This window comes from Manacus vitellinus, unplaced genomic scaffold (assembly GCF_001715985.3).
Source record: "Manacus vitellinus isolate BGI_N305 unplaced genomic scaffold, ASM171598v3 scaffold_3_pilon, whole genome shotgun sequence".
In the NCBI taxonomy this organism is placed as follows: Eukaryota; Metazoa; Chordata; class Aves; order Passeriformes; family Pipridae; genus Manacus; species Manacus vitellinus.
Window position 1 is genome coordinate 13,941,551 of NW_021940535.1, and position 25,721 is coordinate 13,967,271.

The following is a 25,721-nucleotide window of genomic DNA, read 5'->3' on the forward strand; positions in this document are numbered from 1 at the left end:
CAGTCACTGAGCTGGGGGGGCACCTCCCCTTGGCAGCGGCAACTCCTGCCCTGCCCCCCGCGCCTTATCCTCCTTTCCCGGGAGATGGCGAGGGTGGGGACCGGGAGGAAGCGGGAGCCCCCTCCTAAGCGGTGTCGTCTCTCCACGCCAGGTCCTGCATCCTCAGCGAGGTGTCCACGCGCTCCCGCTCTAAGCTGCCTTCGGGGAAGAACGTCCTCCTGCTGGGTGAGGAAAGCATCCTGATCCCTCTCCCATCCCCGCCGTACACAGGCTGAGAAAAGCATCTCGATCCCTCTCCCATCCCCGCCGCACACAGGCTGGCTCCTGAGCCCTCTCTGGAGCTTCCCTTGTTTAGCGCCCCAAGGGGAGGGGGGCTTGATGGGTGGCAAGGTGCTGTCTTAACCCTCTCGCTTCTTCTCTTGTATAGCTTAGCTTCATTTTGGATATGCAATATCCAGAGATGCTTTAGATACGCCCCTCATCGTAGGTACCCCGCCATAATACCCTCGCTGTCCTTCCCCCACCCTGGTTCCTTAGGTTTAGATGGCTTAGACGGGGAGCTTTTATTGTCTTTTTCCCCCATGAGTGCTGGTTTCGGGGGGCGTGCGGGCCCTGAAACCTCCCCCGCTTGAGCCAGCGGTGCTGCTTTGCCGGTCCTGGTGGTGTGTCATGCAGACACAAAAACTGCTTCCGTGGCCCGAGCGGTGTCAGTGACGGTGCTGCCGTGGGCCGGAGGGCGGGGAGGCCGTATGGGCGTGCTGGCTGTGCCGGCTCTGCCCTGCCCACCCGGCGTGGCGGCAGCGGCAGCATCGGCAAGTGGCGCGGCGGCATCGCCGGCTGCTGCCCGCTTATCTCCACCCAGTGCCTTAGTCCAACCTGGCCGGGGCGAGGAGTTACGGAAGGGGACTTTGATAAGGCGATAATGAGAGGCCCAGCTGATATTCGCTGTTGAGAGAAAGAAGAAAAATGATTCGTCGAAATTAAAAATTTCGGGGGCGGGGGGAGAAGAAATGGATGCTCCCAAGCATCATATTCATGTATGTATGAATGTATTATTGCTATTATTATTAGTGGGATGGTTTTTTGGGTTTTGTTGCTTTGTTGTTGGGTTTTTTTCCTGAAAGACTATTAAATGCTAATACCAGTAGACAACATGAGGAATCCAAGTGGATGGATTTATAACTAGCTGCTTCTTCCACTCCTTTGCCAACCTCCCTGTCCCCTGAAAGAACTGCGTGTTAATATTTGGAAACGTGGTTAAAACTCAGTAAGATTTTCATGCAGACTCTATGCACGCTACAATTCTGCATAGTCTTGTGGTTTATAGTCTCTTGAGGTTTTTCAAGTTAAGGTTTTTTTCCCTCCATAATCCTAAAGCAATCACTGTGATCCTTTTCTTCCTGTTTTGATAAGCTGAGTGGTGACTTAAAACTGACTGAGAAGACTGTACAAGGACTACAGGATGGTCTAGTGAAGCTGTTACAAGACTCACTCCCCTTTAATTTGTTACGTTTTATGTTATGTAATTAAGTAAGATAGTGAGATTGGAAGTTCTAGTAGTAGTAAAGAAAGATTTCATAATGATTGACAGCTTTTCATGTGATACCTTGAACCTGAAATGGATGATTGTCCTTGTTGAAGTTGAAAGATTCTTCTTCAAACTGTGATCCTTATCAAGATTACACTCTGTTTTTCTTCTATTCATAGTCAAGTAATCCTTAGTACTCAATAACTGGAGACTGCTTCCTTTGGGGCTAGAGAAGGCACCGTAGAATGTTTCCAAAAGCTCATTTAGTTTGTGATATTCAACCTGTTGTATAGAAATTTTCTTTTTTACCATTTACTTAGAGTTTATAGAATGACTTAATGTAATACTTTTTTTTTTCTTTTTTCAACTGATGCATTTTTTAAAAGATATGCAAGCTTGTAAAGGAAATTCTGATTCTTGCTTAGAAATTGTGGTTTTTGGTCCAAAGGGGGGGAAAAAAAGCTTGACATGTGTTTAGGTAAAAGAACATCAGATCTGAGGACCAGCCAGTGAGGACCATGGCTATGTTCTTTGTGAGAATACCTAACCTTTGTTGTTCACTTGCAAGTCATGATGCTGTGCCTGAAGCACACTGGCACAGAAAAAAGGAGAGAACTTATGTATTCTGTATTGGACAGATTCAGTGTGTGAAGTTCTGTCTGTTTGGGTTCTTGAGCTGTGTGTTTGCAGTCTCTCTGTTATCTCACATTTCCTCTGTGTTCAAGCTTTGTTCCTTTTGATAGTTTTTTACTAACTTTTATTATTAATTCAGATCACTTCTTGCCATGATTATTTTCAGTTTCATTATGCTTTCAATAGTTTTAAGCAGAAGTTGTAAAGCTGACCAAAGTCTTGATGGTTTTCATGCATTTTGTGGCAGACAAATATTTGCTATATAAACAGTCATATTGGTCAAAACTTACCAGCTGAAACATGATACATAGTAACAAATCAGTGCTTATTTTCACTACAATCTGCATTTTAAAAAAATTCCCTAAGCTTCCAGCATCCCACTCCCCCACCCCGAAAAGCCAACTGGAAAAACCCACCATGTAGTGTTCTTTTGTTTGCTAGGACAAGTTTTCTAATTTGCCTACAACATTTATATTTTTCAAACAGTGCATACATTTGTATGCCTAGTTGTTCTGAGAACCTGGCATGCTAATTCTCCTGTTTCAGTATTTGTTTTTAGCTATGTTAACATCTCGTTTTTAAGAATCTGGCAAGCAGTTTGACATATCACAGCAATAACTAAAGGAAACTGGAATGCCAAATGTTAAACTCTAGATATGGCACATAGTTTCATGAAGTGAAGGTTAACATATAATATTGGTAATCCCCTGCTTAGTAGCAGCCAAATATTAATTAACTCACAGTTTTACTCCTCCAAAATTGTTTCACTTGCAGACATTTTTTCAATAACTCTTTTTCTGTGAAGACTTTACACTCTGATTGGCACCACTTGTAGCATGAAAGCATTTCTCTCTTCTTGTATGAACAAATAATGAAAACTCAAGCTTTCATAAACTTTATGTGAGTCACACTCTCATTCCTAGGCAGCTCTGTCATAGTGACCATAGCTACCTCATGTAGCAGACTATACCAGCAGAAAATATACAATGTCCCTGCCTTCATAAGGAAATTGACTGCTTTCATTGACATTTTTAGCTACTTTTTGCAGATAACTGAAAGAGTATGTTTTTGTTGCTCTTGCTTCTTTTTTTTTTCCCTCCTGGACTGTCTCTTCTACTCCCTTGTGTTATAAAGGTAGTTGATTGCAGGAGATGCTTTTTGTTGAGTGTGATGAGAAGGCTGATGCTTATAACTGGGAGCTCTCTTTCTGATATATCTTAACCAGCCAGTGGAGTAGAGGGAGCAGCTGACAAGTCACCATTGCAGCTGACGGATGGAATCCATAGTGCTATAAAATGTGTGGAGACTTGGATTCAGAGACCCGAACTAATCATTTATCCAATAATCTGTAGCATGCATTCGAGCAGTAATGTTCAAAGTCATTCCAGGATGCACCAGAAAACAGGCTCCCAGCTGGCAAGTGGATTGAGTAGTTGTTTTCTGTGTGGCTTTATATTTCATATGTTCCTCTGTCTCTGGAGCATAGTATATTCTTTGCCTACAATTCTAGCAATTTCAAACCATCCAGTGACACGTGTCACCTGACTCCGTGTCCTGTATTGCACACTTATGCTTCTACTGAATCACTAGCATTTTGGTTTTCTTTATTCATTTCACTCCACTTGATAATAAAGGCTTTAAGTTTGTGGGCACTGAGAGTTCAACTGCTTTGTGTCCACATTTTCTCTTTACCCTAGACATCTCACTTCTCAGGGCCAGGCCTGTTTGAATCTTTGAGCTCTTTCTTCTAGCGGACCCATGAAAGATAGTGAACTTCTTAAGTTCCATTACGGCAAATTGTCATGAGAGTATGTAAAGTCTTCTTACTTAAATTTGTACTTAACACCAGGAAAATTAGTTTTCCATTTTATTTTTTCCTATTCAAACACCTGAAAGTTCCACTGTGATCAGTGTAACCGATGAAATACTGCTTGTTCACACTGTCCCTATTGTTAATGTCAAATGTTTCTTAGTTCCATAGGATTGCAGAAGTTTAGTCAGAGAGCTTGTTTTCCTCCTCTTATTGCAACTTCTTCACCTTCTGCTGGTAATGAAAGCCTTCCAAATGTAGTCAACATAGCCTTCCAAATTGTTTCAGTCAGCAGAGTTATACTCCTAAAGTGTCAATTGTTTTGATGGGGCATTGACCTAGATAAAATTCTAGTTGCTTGGTTTGTAGCTACATTTTTTTAGAATTAAGTAGTACTTCTTTGTAGTGTCCTTCCAGCTATAATACCCTTCCAAAAAGTCAGAATTACACAAATGCTGTGTAGTAAAACTCACTTAGAACAGCATAGGAAGTTCAGAAATCCTTGAATTGCTTTTTTTTAGTTTGTCTCATTATTGTCAGAGATGCTGCTGGTTACTGGATCTGTATCTGAAATAGCTTCAAAGGTGAAGAACAGTGAAAGGAATTGTGCTTCTGTTTTTCCAGGCAGGTTAGTGGCAGGAGTACCTATAAAGGTGTCCCTTGGATAGTAACATGGGATTATTCTATTTTAGCAGTGAGCCTGGGTAAAATACACTAGATGACTTCCTGCTATGTTAAAGGAGAAGGCTTGTGTTAAGAGGTGGATGCTGTTCATATTCACTATGGAATTCTCTGCAACATTTGGCTTTCTGACTGTGGGTCTCTCCAAGCATAAGTAACACTTTCTGCTGTGCGTTTTTCCACAGTCAGGCCCTGTTTTCTCGTGGTGCAGGACTTGGCAAAAGACATATTGGAAGAGTTGCCTACAATCTGCTCTCTATCCTGTTGAAATGCAGAAGTGCAATTAAGGTGCTCCTCAGAGAAGTTATAATTTTTTGGTGCCACAAAGATACCAAAAAAATCATATGTGAGGAGAAAGACTTAACCTGGCAGTGCAAAACAAACTTGGAGGAGGAGAAACTTTTTATCCAATGACTAAATAATAATTTAGTGGCAAGTTATGTGAAGGCTTGATATGACTTATTTATTGTGAACTTCCATGTTGTTTTGAGGGATTGAGAGAAGGATTTCATCATCTCATAGTTAATTTGTTCTTTGGTTCTTTGAAAGCAAACTAAATTTGGCTTACTCGGATTATTTTGGTCTTATTCTGCAAAAGGCATTCTTCAATTAGTATAGAATGTATGAACAAGCCTCTTTCACTAATATGCAGCTGTAGAAAAAGCAGTTATTAGTCTGTGAGAAGTACTTCATCTTGAAAATAGCTGTAGTACCCACGTGCTTGGTTCTAGTAGGAAGAAGACCTTTATGTCTCTACACCACTGTATCAGGATTCAGTCATTCACATGGTGTAGAATGGTGATTGCTCTGGTTTTCTGGGATGGCGTCTTGGTCCTGTTCAATAACTCATGTTTAGACTCGATGGCTTTGTTCTATCATATTTAAGCAAGATGGATGTTTTTCTATTAATAAAAATACTCAATATTTTATGTTACAGGTATTAGATGTTCTAAATTGTTCTACCCAGAAGCTGTCTTTTGCACTGTAAGACGTGTGAAGCTAATTCATGAAAATATGCTTGGGGGTGTGGGATGTGCAGAAGGTGTTAATTAGGACCATTTCTAGTTTTGTGTGGCCTTGTTTGGACTTTTTTTTTTTTTTAAGAGATGAGTTGTATAATTCTCATATCAAACTGAATTTTAATTGATTGGTTTAAAATGCAAACACACCAACTCCCATCAAGGCACCAGTAGGATTATAGATTACAAAAAATTAAATGCATCCAGGGTTTTTCCAAGAGCTGTTGAAAAAAAAAATCAAAGCCCTAGATCGAAGAGGTGCAGACCATCAATACTGATGGCACAAAAGAAATGTTCACTTTGTGCTTCTTTGCCTTGACATATTGTAATCGCAGTGGAAAAACAATTGAAATAAAAAGTCAAACCCCATGTCTGTCCTGGAGATAACACACTGGTTGCTCTTCCATGTACAGGCTTCTGTGAGAAGTAAGAAATGTCTTGTTTTACGACAAGTGAAAATCTACTTCTATTTGAATTTTCTAAAAGAAAAAAGAAATGTGGAAATAGCAGAAGTGTTAAATATTCTGAATTTTAAAATGTATAATTGAAAGGTTGAAGAAGTTGTGTAATAGAGCCTAAGTTCTCTCTGATGTGATAGCTTATGGCTGAACAGTTTGTGTAGCAGTACATCGATAAGTGCCCGCTTGCCTGCGCTCTCAGAAGGCAATTCATTCACCTCATTGCCCACCCTTCCTGTCTGGGGGTGACCATTCTGCTAAATTCTGTATTGTAGCAGAACATTTAGTGAGGCTTGATTTTCTGCTCGGTAAACATGCGTTTTGCCTGGAGTAGTGAGAAGGGAGGAGGCTGGCAAGGGTTGGTATTACTATAGTTTCTTATATGTTTGAGGGCAGCAACAAGGATGTTGTCAAACTGTTTTGTGGACAGAGTAGCACCTTGGACAGAGGAGCTTTGACAGCCCCAAACTCTGATGAAGTAGTAGAAGTGTGGGCATAAAAATGCAATGGCTTCGCTTAGTTGAGTGTAAGACTTCCCGTTTTGTTAACAAGATGATGAAATACTGTGCATAAGCAGATTGAGTTGGCTTTGTTTCAGCTGCTTCCTATCCTGACTTTTCTGCAAAATTAAATCTGTTGACTCACTTTTACTTGTGTTCAGCTTTGGTGCATAGCACTGCTTGGTAGAAGCATCACTTCTGTGTCCTCACTGTAGTATTAGTGTGTGAGTCCAGTTTGACGTAATGGGGCATTTTAGTTCTTTAGGATTTACTCTGCAAAAGGAGGACCTTTTGTATTGTTTGCAAAAGCAGGATGCAAAATCTACCTGATTTTTATTCTACCTTGAAATTCCTTACAAAAATGGTGTCAGAAATTTTTTCCTCAGTGAGTTTGTGTATGGAAATCAATAATTAATTTAATAATCCCACAGTTAGAAATAAAGAAGAAGCTAGAGGATTTTCCATCTTAGAATTTTTAAAGGAACTGGAGGATGATGATGACTCTCTTTGAAGGTACATAAGACTCTGTTTTATATATTCCTTCAGTAGCACTTAAAAAAACCCCCCACTTCTGTTTCATAATATTAGTATGCATTGATGTTTAAGCCTAGGGAATGTGATATTTTAGTTTTGTCTGAAACTAAGCAGCATTATTTTTTAGATATTTTAGAGATATCCAGAGACAACAAACGAAGGTAAATATGCTTAAGTGTGTTAAAGTTTGTCATTCCGAATGCCATATAGTATATGTGTATATATGTATTCTTATTGAGTTTTTCTCAAAGCATATATACTTTTATATATGTCCCTGGTAGGACTTAAAGCTAATTGCATTATTATGCTGTACATTATTCATCAAACCTCAAACGACTAATAGACTTTCATTTCCTTACAAATATTTCCCCCTCCTTAGGGAGAGAACCTTTTGTGCACACTAAAGATATTACAGTAAAATGTTTGAGTTTTGAGAAGTCTTGAGAGTTAGCATTGCATGAACTCAGAATTAATTTGGTAATTAGATTTCTAGTAACTACGTAAGAGTTTTAGATAAGCACTGGTTTAGAATTGATTTGTATTTTGATATTCTTGCTGAAGAGTAGCTACAAAACAAAATCCTACTGCTGCTCTTTCCTAGCATAACTCGGTATATTCAAAGTGTGTTGACTTTTCAAGTGTTTTATACTGAAGTCTCAGGTTGGAAAAATTAACAGCGATGCAAATACATTTGGAGTTTCCACAATTTTAAAAGGTATATTCAACATATTAAACATAGAAAGTAGAGGCAGATGAAACCTCGAGTCTTAGCATGTTGGGTTAGACTAGTGTGAGGGTTGGATGAGATGACTTTAAAAGTCCCTTCCTTTAAACTTCCTTTAAACCCAAACTATTCAGTTATGATTCTATATTCTCTTGGCCCAGACAGTTATCTTTTCCTCAATTTTTATGATCAATTGCTTGGACAAAAAGGAAGAAGTCCTTATGTCATATACAATGGTTCTAGTTTTACTTTCTGACAGCTTTTTCAGTGATATTGAAAAAATATTGACTCTAATTTGGCTTAAATATGTCAAGAACTCTGGATCTCCTATGGAATTGGGCACATTTGCCTAGGCAGCTGTCTTGCACCCTTGCAGGTGGGTCATCCTGTTTGTAAACTTGTTAGTTTATGGATTGCTAACTTGTTTTGGACCACTTGTCAGTGTTGCTTCTAATTCTTTTCTCCACAGATCTTCTGGTTTCTCTTACATCCTCTGCAAACTATACTATTCTCTTCCTTACATGAGTAATTAATGAAAGTAGTACCAATCCCTTTAAACTTCACTAATGCATCATTCTGGCTTTCTGCTGAAAGATGAGTGCTGCTCTCTGCATGCAGTGACTCGTCCAATACCATTATATGTGTCAGTGATCCACCTACCTGACCTTGGTGCTCTGAAATGGGTGGATATTTGCTAATGAGAAGGGAGTAGACAGTCCTCTTCATGGAACAGAGTGAATTTAGGTAATTCTGTGATGGAAGACAGAAATGACTCTACTGTGTGTACATACTAGAGGTACTAGTTTTACATCAACTCAACTTGTCTTATGCTGTACTGATAAAATTTCTTCCAATCTAGGGGAGGAAATAAAATTCCAGCTCCTATTTTGCCGTAAGATATTAACAATATTGAACTCCAATTTACTTTAGGCAGTTGGAAATATGAGGGTGGAGAGAAAATGATATAACACAGAGCTGTGATAAGTAAGAGGCTTGTGGGATATATATTTCAAGTTTCTCTATATTGTTTAGCATGAGCACTTTCAAACAATAGTTGCACAGCTATTAACATCTGTATAAGCATGTTTTAGACTGCTTAAGTGTGTCTTTTGTCAGATGTAGAAAAACACCTGCAGTTATGCAGACCTGTTGCAGCAACTTTTGCTAAGAACTGGCAGATATGCTTTGCAGAAGATGTTAAACTTTCCCAGTGTTAGCAATTGAAATCTTTATTACCACCTGTGTGAAACACGAGAACTTAGCTGGGAGTCAGCTGTTCTGAGAAACTAAGAACGCTGCTGAGTGCAACCCCTCATTAAAAGGAATAATTTTGGTTTGTCTTACCTGTTGAGCCTTCTGCTAGCACAAATTAATTGAAGCTGCCTGTTCAAAAAGGTAAAATAGCCCATTGAATCATACAGACATTGTTGGCAGAAGTTGAAGTAACTTCATAACATGTCAGAGTAGCAGGTAATAAACTCCTTCCAGTTGTTTTTAGATGACAATTTTAAGAAGCTTGGATAAGTACTTGGGTGAGAGCGGAGGAGGAATTGTAATTCATCTCTGGTGATGAAGGTTGAACTCCTCACTTCTTCGTCAGAATTTTTATTTTATAGAATGTTCTTACAAGAAGAGGAAAAGCTTGATGTATGAATAGAAAATAGGAGTGCTTTTCAATAGTTATTTAACACTATTTAATTATAGCTGTAGTTGTTTGCTCAAGTATGTCGTGATATATATAACATGGTTAAGAAACTTACAAATGAGCTCTTCAATTATGAAAAAGTTAAATTGATACAACTTAATTTTTCACTTGTCTAAACTAGACTTTAAACTTCAGTTCTGGTCTTATTTCTCTTTCTCTTTTTTCTATTTTTAAAAATATATTTTATTTAAAATAGCCTTTTCATTCAATTGAGTAAAATCCCCTTGACTCCCTAAAGTCAGCAGTCTTAAGTTTTCTAGACTGTTAGTGAAATATGAAAATAAAGCTTACCTCTAAATTGAAGGCTTCATGTGGTAACCTTAGGAATTATATGTTAAGCAAATTCAAAATCAGTCTATCAAAGTGTAATTCTTCTGCTCTTCCCAGTGTTTATTTCTGTAGTGTTTTTAATGTAGCCATAATATTGCCTATAAGGTCATGGTCAGTTCCCTGTAAAGGGAAAACATCATTATGTTTAACAGTGAAAATTACTGCCCTTGAACTTTCCTCTTTGTTATGTGGTTGAAAGCAAGTGATTATACTCTCCTCGTATAGGAGAGACTTGGGAAAAAAATGTTGCATTTAACATAAAACTCATAAGGTGCCTCTTAGAGACCTGAGATTAATCTTAATTTTGTAACTTGTGAGTGAGTTTCAAGAATTTTCTGATGTCTAATTGTTACATACACATCATTCTGCAAATCAGAGTGGCAAAACCCTGCTTTGTGACCAAATTCAGCTTAATTATTCCTTCAAGTTGGAAAAACTGCATGTGAAGTTTTCCAACTCTGGGACATATGACCAGAAATTAGGTTTTTCAAGAAGAGCCTCTGGTGCTAGTTGAGGTGTTTACATTGTGCATGTGCTGTAAGGTTACCTGAGCTCCTTTTGGAAGGAAGAGAATAGGAGTGAATGGATCTGGATTGCAGGCTTGTTCCTCTGTGCTACCCAAATACACACAGGTGTACTGTAAGGCAGTGGGCTTACTGTTTGTCACCTTTTTTTAAGGTTTCTTCAGACCTGTAACAGAGAAAATATTCAAAGGAACCAACCCATAAAAGCTAAGGAAACACATTTGCCTTACTCATCCTGGTGTTGTGTGCTGTTTGATATGAGGGAGTTCTAAATCATGTTCTTCTGACCTGTAAGAGGAGCTTAGAAACTACTTTAGAAAAAACTTTGCTACTACTTTGGTTGTAGCTGAAAGACTGAAATTGTTTGAGGTATTTAACTACTCCTTAACAGAGCTTTTTAAAGATAGGTGTAAGAGCCTATTTCAGATAAGATAGTTAGTGGCATAATTGTATTTATCAATAACTAGAAATAAGATTTGAAGCTGAGACATGCACTTAGAACAGATGGATGAGTTGGGCAAAACCTGCTATATTTCAAAACTTCAGTGAGGTCAGTCACCCTGTTAGGATATGGTTTTCTTATTGCCCCAGGTGGGTTTTAATATGTAACAGTGATTAAAGATTGAATGCTATCTTACTTCTGTTTCTACAGGTGAAGATGGAGCAGGTAAAACTAGCTTAATAGGAAAAATTCAAGGAATAGAGGAATACAAAAAAGGAAGAGGAATGGAATACTTATATTTAAATGTGCATGATGAAGACCGAGATGGTAAGTTTGTATCTGTGATATATCTGGGTGATAACATAGTGATAATATAGTGGGATGATCTTCTTTCTTTTATCATGGCTTAGGCCAGAAGGGATTTGTATGGTAAGGAAGTTTGTCAGTGTAATTCCCTTAGTAGATACCATGAATGACCACTTAAGTGGTAGAGGAGGAGAAGAACTTGTCAGAAGAAAAGGCTGAAAAGACCAGGGAAGCAGACTTAGCTGCAATGTTCTGAATAGATGTACATTCCTCAGGCCTAGAGGAAAAGATGCCCAGGCTCCTATATTCCATTTCAATTACTATAGCAAGTAGTTACCATAAACCTACAGAGAAACCTTTGTCTTGGTGGCATGGAATCTGCAGGACTACTGTTACGGATTGGTGGGTGGGGAAATGTGCACGATGCTAAGGGAGATGTAAAAAACAAACAACAAGAAACCCCAAAAACCACCAATCCAAAAGTTTGGGTGAAGGCATTGCTAGAAAGTAAGAAGTATGTTTAAGATCCTGTTTAAGATCCAAATACCTGGAGTTACGGGGTGTGAATAAGGATGTACTGGAAGCTTTAGGGAAAAATGGGAATTCTTGTCTATACTATAAGAACAAATCTGTGTAGAAGGAGAACCAGAAGAAGTTGGCCTCTTTTTTTGGGGGGGGATATGTGAAATCATCTGCTTTCCTGACTTTCATACCTGGCTATTGATCTCAAACGTAAATTGAAACCAGAGTTAAGAGTACTGGGAGTTTGATCTAAATCAGACTTCTGTAACAAGTGATAAAAACTTACCTGAAGGCAAAATGTAATTCTGTTAAGCTCCTTAATTTTAAATCAACAACTCCTCATTAACTGTAGAAGTGTCTGTGAATACTGGAGTATGGTGGGGGTTTTTTGGGGGAAAAAAAGCAGTGGGGTGGTCTATTTGTATGTTGATTGCACTTTCACAAATTGGAAGAATAACTTCAAGTCCATCTCAATCATTAAAAACTTGCAGTTATTCAGTTTTTTGAATGGCCAAGATACATTCTGTAGTTGAAGAGTTATGTAGGCGTATCATGTTAGAGTTTGAAGGAGAGATGGCAGCCCTTGAGAGTTGAGCAGACCGAGGGCTGAAAAGGGATGACTGAGTTCATCCAGTTCTGCTCTTCTGAGATGCATCTTGAAGAAAACATTTTCTCTCTCTAAAATGGTGAACAACTATTTTTGAAATGTTGAATGCTATCTCTCCCTTTCAGATGATGTATTTAAGATCTTCAGTTATCAGCCATTAAACATCAGGGTTTGGAAGAGGAGGAGCTTGTCTCCACAAGATGCAGTTTGCTGTGATGTTATGTATGTTCAATTGACTGATAAAGATATGTCAGCTGCTTTCTTCCTTGTATTTTACATGTCTAAAGAAGATTTAATAGCCATTTTGTAGTGGTGTGTTTCAGGTAAATCTCATAAAATGTTTTTCCTTTTTTTTGTAGACCAAACAAGATGTAATGTATGGATTTTGGATGGTGACCTGTATCACAAAGGTCTTCTTAAATTTGCAATGGAGGCGAGCTCTCTAAAGGACACTCTAATTATGTTGGTAGTAGACATGTCTAGACCCTGGACTGCACTGGATTCTTTACAAAAATGGGCAAGTGTTGTAAGAGAACATATTGACAAGTTAAAAATTCCTCCTGAAGAAATGAAAGAAATGGAACAGAAGTGTGAGTATTCTGCAAATACATGGGAATCCATTTAAATATGCTTAATGCTTTCCGCACCATTTAATCCCTCCATTGCAGTCTTTTTCATTCTTTGGAAATGTTACTTAAAATTAGGGATTATCAAGCCAGTCGAGCTTCAGATAAGTCTGAAGTAGCTGTATGAACAATACTAGTACTTCTTTCTAACAGAATAACAATTTGGGGGGGGAAAACTTTCAGAATAAACACAGCTGAAATGACAATCTTGCATTTTACATATTTTTCTAGATGAGATATTCTGAGAAAAAAAATCCTTAGCTTTCAATTTTTCAATTTATTAATTTATTTAAACGGTAGGTCACTACGTCTGCTTCATAATCGTTCCTGTAATTACTCAGAGAATCTGGGACTTGTTCTGTGCCTGCCAAAAGTGTCAGTGTTGAGAGAGTTCATGACAACATGGCTATGCCTGGGCCCTTTCTACTTGAAGATTTTTATCATAATTGTTATTGACATTAACACAGCTATATATTTGTTTTGGCATGGATAGGATATGGCTCTGTCAGTGTCTTGTCTTTTTAGTTTTAAACATGCAGAACACAAAAATATTTCAGGATTCCCTAAACTATCTGCCTGAACTTGCTAACATTATGGCTCCATATTACTTTTGGGCACAAGTGTATTTCCCTTGGGGCTAATAAAACATGAGTCTTTCCCATTCATCTCTTGGTGAATTACTGCAAGGAAAAGTATTTGAGAAAGCTGTGTGTTAAGATCAAACAGGATGATTAAACTTTGTAAGTCTGAAGTCACTCTGTAACTGGTGTGTTCTTAAGCTTCTGAGTGCCAGATTGCTGAATAGTTGTTTTAGAAATGCAGGTTGTAGCTGTGCTGTGATAAGCTGTCAGGCAATGGTTGTAGATACTTGAGAATGGGGAGAAGGGGGGAAAGTTGGTCGTTTTCTTTATCCTTTTAAGAGAGAAATTCTTTTAAGGGAAGTATCATTGAGAATCATATCTTCCTCGAAAATTATTTTTTTTAGGAGGGAGGAGCTGAGCTTGTTTGGATGTGGTTTTGTTTTGGTTTTTGTTTTGGTTTTTGGGAGTGGAGTTAGTGTGTGTATGGGTACTAAACATCCTGACATACATTTTCAGGATATGATTTTGCTGGATGAAAGTAGTAAGGATGCAATATCTCTGTTATCAAAAATGTGTAGCTGGTAGTTTTGCTTCCTTACTGACTGAGTGAACAGAATAGCAAAACTCTACAAAATCCAGAAACTGCAAGCCATGAGGCAAGTCAAGAAAACATGCTACTCGTTTATTTTTTTCTGTTGTTTTGTTCTTTTATCATCTGGTCTAATTCTTACAGATACTGATAGTCTATACATTGGGTATAACAGAAGCCCTGGACACAATCCAGATGTGACTGGAAGCTGTTTGATCCTCTTGTGATGTGGCTTCATGGGTTGCTGGGCAGGCAGGAGCTTGACGCTGCCAGAAGAAGCAGGGAGGAGTCTTGCTTGCATGACTTTTGGCTACATGGTCCTACTTTATTCTTGTGTCAGGCTCAGTGCTCCTTCGAGCTGGTTTAACTTGCTAACAAGGCTGAAATCTACAGAGGGTTTGTGTGTGTAATTTTCTGGAGATACGCTACTGTGTTTGTCTTCCCGTTCTAGCAGCTTAGTTTCTCTCAAAGACAGACCCTGGGAAGACTAGAACTCATATGGAAAGATATTAGGGGGTATGTAGCAGCTGTGTGTGAAGGGTTGCAAAAGCCCTCTCTCTTTACTGAATTAGTCTGTGTCTAATGAAATTGTGTCTCTAAGAAAGACTTGAGATTGTATTTCACAGTCTTTGAGGTGTGATACACTAAATCAATCCTCGTTTTTACTGTTTTCTGTACTTATATAAAGATTAGTATGTTATGATCATACAGTGGGAATTTTAGGAATTCACACACTGGAGTAGTGTGATTTTTATTTTATGCAATTATCCCAGAACAGACAGGATACTGTGCAGGAAAGATGTTGAGTGACTGGCATATGTTGGTGAGGACTCTGGGTTTAAAACACATTCAGTTGATTTGGGAGGCTCTCAGACCAGACTGAAGTAGCAGCAGTCCCTGAATAAGAGCCCAAGTTGACTGTTCAAGTAGAGATTATAATCGGTGCACGTGCTTTTTGTTATTGTGAACTCAGAGAGCTGCAGAAAAATTGAATAATCTTGACCTAATATAATTTTTCCTCTAGGGTGTTGAAGTCAGTCTTGCTCTGTTAATTCCACAAGTGCTTTTCTAGGTGTTAATTTGAAGGGGTTTAGTCAGTCTAGCAAAGGTAGCAGTGGGTTAACACAAATCAGGACAAAGAAGTGAGAATGTCTGGGGGTAGATAAGCTGCCCCTGTGCGTGATGCAGCTGAACTGCCTTGCTGCCTGACTTCTTTTGCTGAATTAGGATGTGCTACTCATGGAATAGTAATCAGTGGTTTGGTTTGGTAGAATCTTGTTTCTGCTGTGTGGAACAGGACATGATGTGAAAGATATAGACATTTTATGCCTAAGATTGCATCCCTGCCTGGAGGAATAGTAAGTGGCTGTGTTACGAGAGGCTTGGGTGTGTGCAGTGGAACATGACAAGACAGTTGCGACAAGAATGAGAAAATAGAAAGTTACATTCTGACTTACCCTCCCTGCTAAATTTTAAAGTAGTGTCTGATCTATTTTAAAAGCATACCAAATATTTAATATGCCACTAACTAATTATAAAGCTAGGTAATAAATAGTGTTTGTGTATTCTGTTCTTTTTTGTTTATTACTACTGTAGATTCTCTGTACAAAGAGTGAAGAATGGACAAAGAGTTTGTAGATAAAACCTGGTATATGGTAGCAGCTAAGCAGTATGTGTTGGGCTTAATTCTGTTTATTCTGACAAACTGTTCCATTAATTTTGCCAAAAAGAATGGAAGGAAACTTATGTCCTTCAGGAAAAAGATGAAACAGTAATCGTTAATAGCACCTGCCTAGTGGTTCCACAGTGATAAAATAAAAATGGTTTCATGTTGTCCTTATGGACACTTTTATTAGATCATGTTCTTCTGGCTGCCAGTCCAGCAGATCTTAGACTTGCTAGTTCTTTCCTGTGCTGCACAGAGCAAACAACTAGTCAGCACTAGATGCATGCTCCATTTTTTCAACATAAAGATGCAGAAGTACTATGCAATCAACAGTGCTAGAGATCAATGCCAGTGGAAATCATTGTTGAAATAATAAAGTAGCTGATGTTTTAATATAACTTTTTTTACTTTCAGTGGTAAGAGACTTCCAGGAATATATAGAACCAGGCGAGGATTTTCCAGCTTCTCCACAGAGAAGAAATACTTCATTACAGGAAGACAAAGATGACAGTGTGATTTTACCCCTGGGTGCAGATACACTAACATGTAACTTAGGCATTCCAGTAGTAGTAGTTTGTACAAAGGTTTGTTTCACATTTTAGGTTTTTTGCATATTTAAATTAAGCAACTCTCTCTGTCAGTTGTGGAATTGGGGAGGGAGGCATGTGGTTAAGTTATTCTGAATAGCTTGTTGAAAAATTCTTTGTTTAATGTTGAAGACTGGTTATTTTCTGGAACCTCTCATTGCATGTTATTTTGGAATTATCTTTTCCTTTAGTTCTACCAGTTTTCAAGGAATTGATAAACACCTCAGATCTTGTTTTGCTCACAGAAGTGAGCTAGTCAGTAAGCAACTAGAATTCCCCTTGATTTCCACAGTCCTCCTTGGGCTGAACATAGTGTTTTGATAAGTTTTTTTTAATATTTCTGATCTTTTTTTCTGAAGATGAACGTATTTGAGAGTTACAGTTAGTAAAGTGCTGCTCTATTAACTTTCCTCAGTTCTTAGGGTGTTTGTGATCTGTTTTGATTTCTGTTAGATATGTAACCATATTCTTAATCTAAAGAAAACAACGGTGTGGTTCTCCTGTGACTGTTTTTGTTGTTTTTTCTTCCCCTGGCTCTTCAGTTCTCATTGGCAGTAAGCATACTGCATCTGCAGCTTCTGCTGGCCCACAGTGAAGGCATAAACCTTCTGATGCATATGCTGTTCCTTCACTGGAAGTCTGACCCTCTCATCTGAGCAGCACCTTCCTTCTCACCTGCCAGCTCTGTTATTCTTCTCCCCACTCCTTTTTTTTTCTTTTTCTGCTTCCACATTCCTTGCTTTTGCCTCCCTTTACAAAGGGCTAGTTAGTAACTGGATTGAAAAGACTGTCTTGTAATACTACAGTGTGTGAAAAAAACATTGGGTAAAAAATAGTGAAGTCGTTTAGTGGGTAAGTTTTCAAGAGAGACTTTGAGTTATTGCACGGGATTGGGGAGGGGGAGTGAATGAAAAATGCCAATCATTTTACCTCCCTAGTTAATTTTCACCACAGTTTATGTTCATCAAGTTATATATAATTAAAAACAAAAGCATTCAATTATGCTTCTAAAGTATCTTAGCAGGTTTTTGTTTTCCTCTACACTACCCCTCCCCACTCCATCTCCCTTTCCCCTTGTGAACTGGATGTGTAGCAGCACTGCTATTTCAGCAGGTGCCTGGAAGTAGTATATTAATTTTGTGTTTATTTTGACAGTGTGATGCCATCAGTGTTCTGGAAAAAGAGCATGACTACAGAGATGAACACTTCGACTTCATTCAGTCACATATCAGACGGTTTTGCTTACAGTGTATCCTTTAACACATCATAAAGATGATTATGACTCAAATCTTCCTATTAATTATGACAAGCTTAAAAGAGTGTTTTCATCTGTACCAAAGTAGGATGCAACTCCTTTACTGTAGCTGGCAGTCTGCTTCAGCTGCACCTACAGCCAATGTTGAATTAAACTTTTCAATTTTATTTTATTACAGAGCTGCAGGAGTCTCTAGCATGTCCCCTTACCATGAACTTCTTTACTTGCCTCCATTTCCATGTTTAGGAGTCAGTTCGCAAAACAGGACAATTTACCTGACTAACTGCCTAAAATAAAAAGATAATTCATTTCAGTATGATATTGCTCCAGATGTACATAAGGCATGTTATTCTTTTTGTCCCAAATATGCAGTCTCCTCTGTGTTCAGTAATTTCACAGGATGAGGTTCTCAGGGAAGGAAAGAAGTGTGTGACTTCTCTTATATTGGTACAGAGACAATGCGCAGAAGCTGTTGCTGTGCTTTTATTACTTTTAGATTTCGTATTTTTAAAGAAGTATATTAAATACTGTTTAGTGTTGTTTAGTCAGCTAGACATGCTGAGATATAGATTTTAGATGCTAGTAACATGCCTACATTGTGTCATCACTTGTGCTGTAGTAAAGGGAAGTTCAAATGCTATTGAAGAGACAGCAGTTGACAGATGGAAAAGTTAGCCCAAGAACCAGAGACCTCAGTTGAAATGGCACTTCCTTCAAAGGGCTTGCAAGACCTAATTTTTGAAAATGGAATTCTGGGTAACTGTAATAACTCTTGTGGGTGGAGGAAAAATACAAAATATTCATAGGGATCAGCCTCATGAGTCTATATGCCACGTACAACTTGAAATTCTATTCTAAACTTCACTGAATGGGAATCAGACCCCATTATATAACTTTCTTGTAGAATCTGAATTGCAAGCATGTAGAAATAAATTAGGGGCCTTGGTATTTTTATAATCTTAAAGTAAAAATTGCTTTTTTATTAATCCTGTGCATAAGATGTGTTAATTTGATACTGAGCCATGCCGGAATACTCAGCACTCCTTTGGTCTTTTAGTAACTTGTATACAGTACAACTCATTTGCCTTCATTTCATTCAAAAGCAGATCACTGTATAATGTAAGAACTTACTCCCCTATTTAAAAAAACCCAAGTGGGAAAGTGGAAGACCTTTGGCATTTTTGAAGCTACTAATGCTAATGTTGCTGTGACTGTGTTGCAGGGTGGGCTAATGACAAGATATAAGGATATGGCATGAAAACTCTTGTTCACTAAAAGCAGAAGACTGTTTAAGTGTTGAAACTTGGTTGACTTATTTGGTTTTGTATTCCTGCTCTAAATTCTACAACGTAGATCACCCTTTTTTGGTAGTTTAAAGGTTACTTTAGCGTCTCTTACTAGCCACTAAACTAAGTTTTCTTTAACAAGTTTATTCAGATGGGGCAGCACTTATTTACACTTCAGTAAAAGAAAACAAAAACATTGACTTAGTATATAAATATATAGTCCAGAAGTTGTATGGATTTCCTTTCAATGTTCCAGCTGTTGTTGTGGAAAAAGATGCAGTATTTATGTAAGTTACCTGCCTTATTATGTGTACATGACTGCAAAATGTATCTGTGTAATACCATAAGGCAGCATTTAGAGCCTTTTTTGGTTTTTGTTTTTTAAAGTTCCATTTAACATCTCATGAGTTTGGTGAGTGCCAGTGGATCAAGATTTCACTGCCCCAAAGGGAAATGTTAAACCCGGAGATTTTCCTCTTCTCTGTTATGGTGAACCAATCTCTCCCTGCTTGTACTGATCAATGACTTGCTTGCACAGGAGAATGAGAGCTATGACAGCTTTCCTGGCTTTCAGTTCTGTGCAGTTCAGGAGTGCATACATGAATAGCCTGAAGTAACAATAGGATTTTAAGCCAAATAATCCTTTCTCTAGTCCTGCAGGTTGGGATAATGACAAGAAGATAGGAATATTGCATGAGAACTTTCAGACACTAAAAGCAGATGACAGTTTTGAAGATATCATAACAAAACCACCAGTCAGAAAGGTAAATTGAGGTGTTTTGGCATTCAACTTCTTTGCTATTTATTTGCCTGTCAGTTTTTTGACTGTTTCTCTTTCACTGAGACTGTGCTTCCAGCTTATAGTAACTGTGGTAAACCCTGTGGGGGGTTTTCTTGTTTTGTTCTTAAAGTTCTTCTTTAGCTATCAAAAAAAAACCCCTGTGTATTTTATAGCTTTTCTTGAGCTTGCACTTTTTTTTTCTACCACTTTTACATTGTTCAAGACTACAAATATATTGTTTTGCTTTTAATATGTATTTGGTATTGAAAAGCCTGAATGTCATTTGCCTGTTTGTCAGATTGAGTTACTGTTTTTTAAAAACGTTCCATTTTGCTCTGAGTTGCTTATAACTTCATAATGCTTTCTGTTTCTGTTGGAGTATTTAAAATCAGAAAGCTTGAGACAGTGTAAAATCAAAAATAAACATGTGAAAACAGATTCTCCATATGTTCAGTATGTTTTCTCTCTTGTACTATTTAACAAAATGCTATGACAGAACTACCTGTAAATATAAATGAGGTTCTTGAACAAAATGCCAGCAACAGTGGACCCCATGCATGCAAAAGTTATTGAAGACAAATATTTCTATGGCTTTTTTCTAACATAACTAGGATTTTTGTGACTGATCATATTTCCAAGTGGGAATTATTTTAGCTGAGAAAACTAATACTATGTCATTTCTGCAATCTTTAGGGAAAAAATCAAAGCACATACAGTAGTGTGTTAAATAGGTGTCCAAGGAAAGTAAAGCTGACAATATTTTCTTTTGCATACTTGTAAACTTCAGGCCTGGATTGTAAACTTGGATATTTGCCACGCTTGTTTGGGCAAACTTTTTGATGAGCTTGTTTGGAAGGAGAGGGCTTGCAGTTTGATGCAGAGGACTGGGATCTGTGTCCAGGGAGATGTCTGTGTCCAGTTAATATACCAGTCTAATGCAACACATGTGAAGAGTCATGTTGGCCACAGTTACCTATAAAGGAATGCTAAGGGGATGCCTCAATAAATTAACGGAGACGTGAGCACGATGCAGAGTGTGTGCATCCATGAATGTTTCTTACACATCTTCAGAGCCTTGAACGTGCCCTGTTAAAATTTACCTCATTCCTCTTTTACTGAACGCTTTAATGAACTTTTTAATAGGTCTTTCTACAAATACATCTAGAGCTTTATGCCTGCCAGGTCAAAGGAGTTAATGATACCTCTATTTCACTTCTAATTAACTTAGTTTAAATGGAATCATTGAGGCAGCAGTCTTAAATATGGAAAATGTGATATGCAGTCATCGTAGTATTTTATACATGTACTTCATTATTGAATGCTTTGGTCATATTCACCAGGAGATATTAAAGGAAATACCTTTCTTTCTTTTAGTCAAAATTATGTTTATGTTTTTATATTGCAGTTTGTTCATGAAAAAGAAATCGTAGCAGAAGATGACCAAGTGTTTCTTATGAAGCAGCAGGTAACTTTCTGTCTATAAAACAAGCAGCCAGTGTTTCAATTAACAACATTCCCAATACAGATTTTGGGGTTTGTTCTCAGTCACTGTAATATCTAACACTTCATGTGTATGTTTGGTTTTTTTGCAGTCACAGTTGGCGAAACAACCACCTACTGCTGCAGGAAGGCCAGTGGTTAGTAATAAAAATTTTAAATATCATCACATGAAAATTATTCATATGTTTAGAGGGTTGCTTTTAACTGCACTATCAAATATTCTTTCATCTAATTGTTTTAAACTACATAGTATTTAATGTCTCATTGTATAGTGCCCTAAAATTACGACACTTCACAGCTAGTCATGACAACTTGTATTGACAGCCAGGGCTAAATGACATGGCTTTCCTCTTCATATGTTAGAATGCATCTAAGCAGTTAGTTTACTCCCCTTTCTGTCCCAAGAGTGTGCCAAGGAGCAAACTATGCTGGCTGAATTGCCTTGGGGAGTTTCGTATCCTAAATTTGGCACCATCACTCTAGGAATGGCATAAAATTAAGGACAAATGAAAACTGTCATCTACATTTAAAATACAAATAAAATAACTAAAAGGCAACACAAGTTTAAATGGGGAACCTGTGATCTTACAAAGGTAGCTTTACCTCTTTAGATGAACTAGAAACATGAAGTATTATCTTGAAGTAATGAATAATGCTCTTTCTCCTGGGCTGCATTTAATCCTTTCTGCAGTGTTGGTGCTACGTGTTGTCTTTTTGTGAAATTTGCTGTAGCTCTTCAGTGATCTAATTGGTACAGTTTTCATTAGGGTACTGAGTAACAGATGGATTTTCAAGTTTCTCATTGGAGTAAAATGAAAAGTTTCATTAGTGCTTTAGTTGCAGTAAAATTAGTAGTTTTAAGAATGTTATATAAATATGAAAAAACACATACACAATCAGCAAAATCTAATCCTATGTCGTTTCAGTTGCATGAGATACTACATTTGAAAAAAAAGCTCAGGAGCTGTGAGAAATAACAAAGTGCTTCATTTCATATATGCTTACGCTTTACTTTTTGGGTTTTTTTGTTTTTGTTTTTTTTTCTAATAGGATGCCTCACCAAGAGTTCCTGGTGGATCTCCTAGGACACCAAATAGATCTGTAACATCAAACGTTGCCAGTGTTACACCTATCCCTACTGGGTCAAAAAAAATTGATCCCAATATGAAAGGTACCTTTTCTTATGAGGGTACAAATACATCTGGGGAAGTAAAATAGCTGCTTTGCCTGCTTGCTTTAATACGCTTATTTAGATTGGTGAACACGCTGAATCAGTATTTACTTAAAAAATCTGTGTTGTTTTTGTGTTGTGGTTTTTTTTTCCTTCCTCTCCTTGTAGCTGGAGCTACATCTGAAGGAGTCTTGGCTAACTTTTTCAATAGTCTCCTGAGCAAGAAAACTGGTTCTCCTGGTGGCCCTGGTGGTGTTGGTGGCAGTTCAGGAGGAGGTGGCACTGGAGGTGCTGGCGGCAATTTAGCACCATCAGCAAAAAAGTCAGGTATGATTAATGACAAAAGATCGACTCAATCCAAATTAAGTGGTGGATCATTCCTGTTAGTATAGTTTATCAGAAGTATGAACACTGCTATATTTAACTGAATGCTTTATCTATGTGTGTGTGTATATATATAAATGCTTTATATTTATGCTGTTATATTTTATATGGCTTTTTGCTTCTGTTTTCACAGCAGTTTAGCATTGCCTTTTTATGGCTCTCAGAAGAGCAAAGAAAAACTTTTTCATGTAGCTTTTTAAGGATGAATTGTGTCCACATGAGTTCTTAGTTTTTTCCTTTGTTCTCACCATCCCAGTAAAATGGCTTATGCTATAAGCCACTTGTAGTATTATTCAGGTAGATTGGGACTAAATTTCCAAGTTGATTTTTTTAACAATACTGTTAGTGTTAAAATAGCTTTAAATTTTCTTCTTCTAGTGTTCTAGCTCTGATGTGATGAATGCTTTGATTGAGTTTGGTGACAGCCTGTAAAATACTTACCTATTTTATTTTAACATTACATGATGTGATTAACAATTAGTATTAATCTAGAAATGTTTAGAAAGTGACTGTGCTAAAGCTAGATGCAGGACTACTCTGGTGCTTCTTGCTATTCCAATTTAAAATATTTCTGTATTAATTGAGAATATACATATACAGACACCTTCCCTCTCTGCTTCCCCAGAGGTTAGTAATGCTGCACTTAGGGGAGAGTAATGTCAAGTACCAATGAAACACAAGCAGTATTTACTTTTATGCAGTAAAAGAGAACACATTTCCCACAAACACTTTGTGTAGATTGCCCCTGTTTGGGGTTTTTTTCCTACCCGGGTGCACTTCTGTTTTTTAAATGCAAAGCTCAGTTGGCAGAGTGAAGTGTGAGTACTTCCTAATCTGCTGTAGGCAAAGTCAGCAGTTCCAGTTTGAACAGCATATGGAGATCATTCAAACAAATGCAGCTGATGCAATATGAGGTGAGAGCACCCACTGAAGAATCTTGTGGGGAGCTGGGCAGCAGGTTTGGGTGATGCCTGGCAAACGGAGGCAGCACTCCAGAAAAGTGTCGTGTCCGGGGCCATGGCAGAAACTTCAAGAACAGAATTAAACTATTAAGGAGCAAAAATGTTCTCAGAAATTTCCTAATATGCAACAAAAATAGGGTTACGGTGTAACCAGTTTAATGTTGCAAAGGGCTGTGCTTTTAAGTGATTACCATAAATACAACATACATTTGGCTTAGATGTGGCCTCCTCACCTTCCTCAGTATTTGCTGTCTTGTATTGGGTGATATCTATGGCACTCTCTCTTCAAATCTGAAACTTTCTCTTAGTTTGCATGCTCAGAAAGGGTGCTGGGACACTGCTAAAGAAACTACATGTGTATCAGAATGTTCCCTTACAGCCCAAGATAACTATGCACACTTGTCCTGGCATTAGACTCTAATACTCTGTTTTCCCATATTGTCTCCTCCATTCTTGTGATAAAACATAGCAGGAGAGAAACCTAGACTGGGGAGTAAGAGTTAAAAGGATGGGGGGAAAATGGTGTGTTTTAAGCTTGAATTAGGTCTGAGTATGACTGCACAAATGTTTGTGCCATTCCAAGTTAGGGAGGAGGCAAGTGGGTGAGGAGAGAAAGGGATTTGCCATTTGCAAGTCTGTGTGCACCCATGAGCAGTGGTGTCATGTTTATGCTGACAAAGTGTGCAGAACTGACTTTACCGGGCTTGGTAAAGTCAGTTTAAATTCTGATTTACATTCAGAATTATTTAAAATACATATACAGAAAATTGCATAGAAGTAGTCATAACTGCTAGCCTTAATAAACTTTTTTATATTTTATACATTAACTCTTCATATACTGACAATATATAATTATGGAAGTTTCTTTGAGAAATCGGAAATATTAAAAGATATGACTTTCTCTGTACTGTTTCCTTTCTGTTTCTTTTGGGTTTTGGCCTTATGCCTTTACTCTGCGCCCAAAGCATGTGATAACAAGTTTTAGGATTTTTCTGATTTGAGAATTAAAGATACTACATGACTTCCATAAACATGACTGAATATTACACATTTATTTTGTAGGTCAGAAGCCAGTTTTAACAGATGTTCAGGCTGAATTGGACAGAATTTCACGAAAACCTGAAATGGTCTCTCCTACATCATCTACATCTCCCACAGAAGGTGAAGCATCTTGAAGACACCAAATAAAACCAATTGTTCAGTTTTCTGGGATAATTCAAACTTGCCTCTGCCTCTTCCTTCAGTGACTGGAACTAAAGAACTGAAATTTCTTTCAGAACACAAACAATTGATGTCTGTCTTCCTTTCATATGTGTTGCCCAACTTTACAAAAGGGAGTTGTACAAATGGGAAACGGTTATCACATTGTGTAGGAGCACTGCTCACGGTGCAAGAATAGTAAATTAATTTTTTTCTGGGTTTTGTTGAAAAGTCAGTGTAATTCTGTAAAATTGCAAGTATGTCCACTTAAGTGATAGGGGTTGCTTAGAGCAGGAAAACTGATACACACCACAGGCACTTAATTTATATTGATTTCCGAATCTGTTAGCTAAGTTTAATACTATCTTAAGTAGATTAACCTCTACACGAGAGAACTACTGCTAGTTTTTGAAAGAGAAAAATAATTGCACAAGTCTGTAACAACACAAACAAGCTCCAGTTATACTTGAACACTTCATTGGGAGTATGGTTAAAAAAAAATCTGTTTGATCTCCACTGAGATTTACACTGCGTTCAAAAACCCATGGAAAAGCTCCAGGTATAAGACTAAATTAGTGGCCAGTTCTTTTGGGTTTTTCCTCTTTGATTAATTTCAGACACTGAATAAAAGATGTATAAAGAAAAAGCAGAGGTTAAATGTACAGATTATCAGTATCCAGATTTGTCTATATATATATGGCTTGGCCTTAATGTCCCCCACTATGTTTCCCACACTACTTATGGTTTAAAAATTGGTCATCAAAACTGTAATCAGTTAATAAAGTATTCTCTGCATTCAAATTTAAATAA

At 37.8% G+C, this 25,721-nt stretch overlaps 2 protein-coding genes across 2 annotated transcripts in view; one reads left to right on the forward strand and one right to left on the reverse strand.

Moving 5' to 3' along the window:
- Window positions 1-3,949, reverse strand: part of CNOT10 (CCR4-NOT transcription complex subunit 10) — a 66,189-nt gene extending 62,240 nt beyond the window's left edge. The window contains exons 1-2 of the mRNA XM_029961760.1: window positions 3,868-3,949; window positions 787-945 (exon numbers count right to left, since the gene is read on the reverse strand). Of these exons, the coding sequence (XP_029817620.1) occupies window positions 787-945; window positions 3,868-3,949 (241 nt within the window). The remainder of the gene's footprint in view (window positions 1-786; window positions 946-3,867) is intronic.
- DYNC1LI1 (dynein cytoplasmic 1 light intermediate chain 1) lies at window positions 104-25,721 on the forward strand. The gene is made up of 12 exons (XM_029961806.1): window positions 104-225; window positions 11,099-11,215; window positions 12,683-12,913; window positions 16,200-16,369; window positions 17,528-17,621; window positions 19,065-19,200; window positions 19,566-19,677; window positions 21,100-21,159; window positions 21,287-21,331; window positions 22,245-22,365; window positions 22,534-22,692; window positions 24,774-25,721. The coding sequence occupies exons 2-12, from the start codon at window positions 11,173-11,175 to the stop codon at window positions 24,884-24,886; spliced, it is 1,284 nt and encodes a 427-aa protein (XP_029817666.1). The 5' UTR covers window positions 104-225; window positions 11,099-11,172; the 3' UTR covers window positions 24,887-25,721.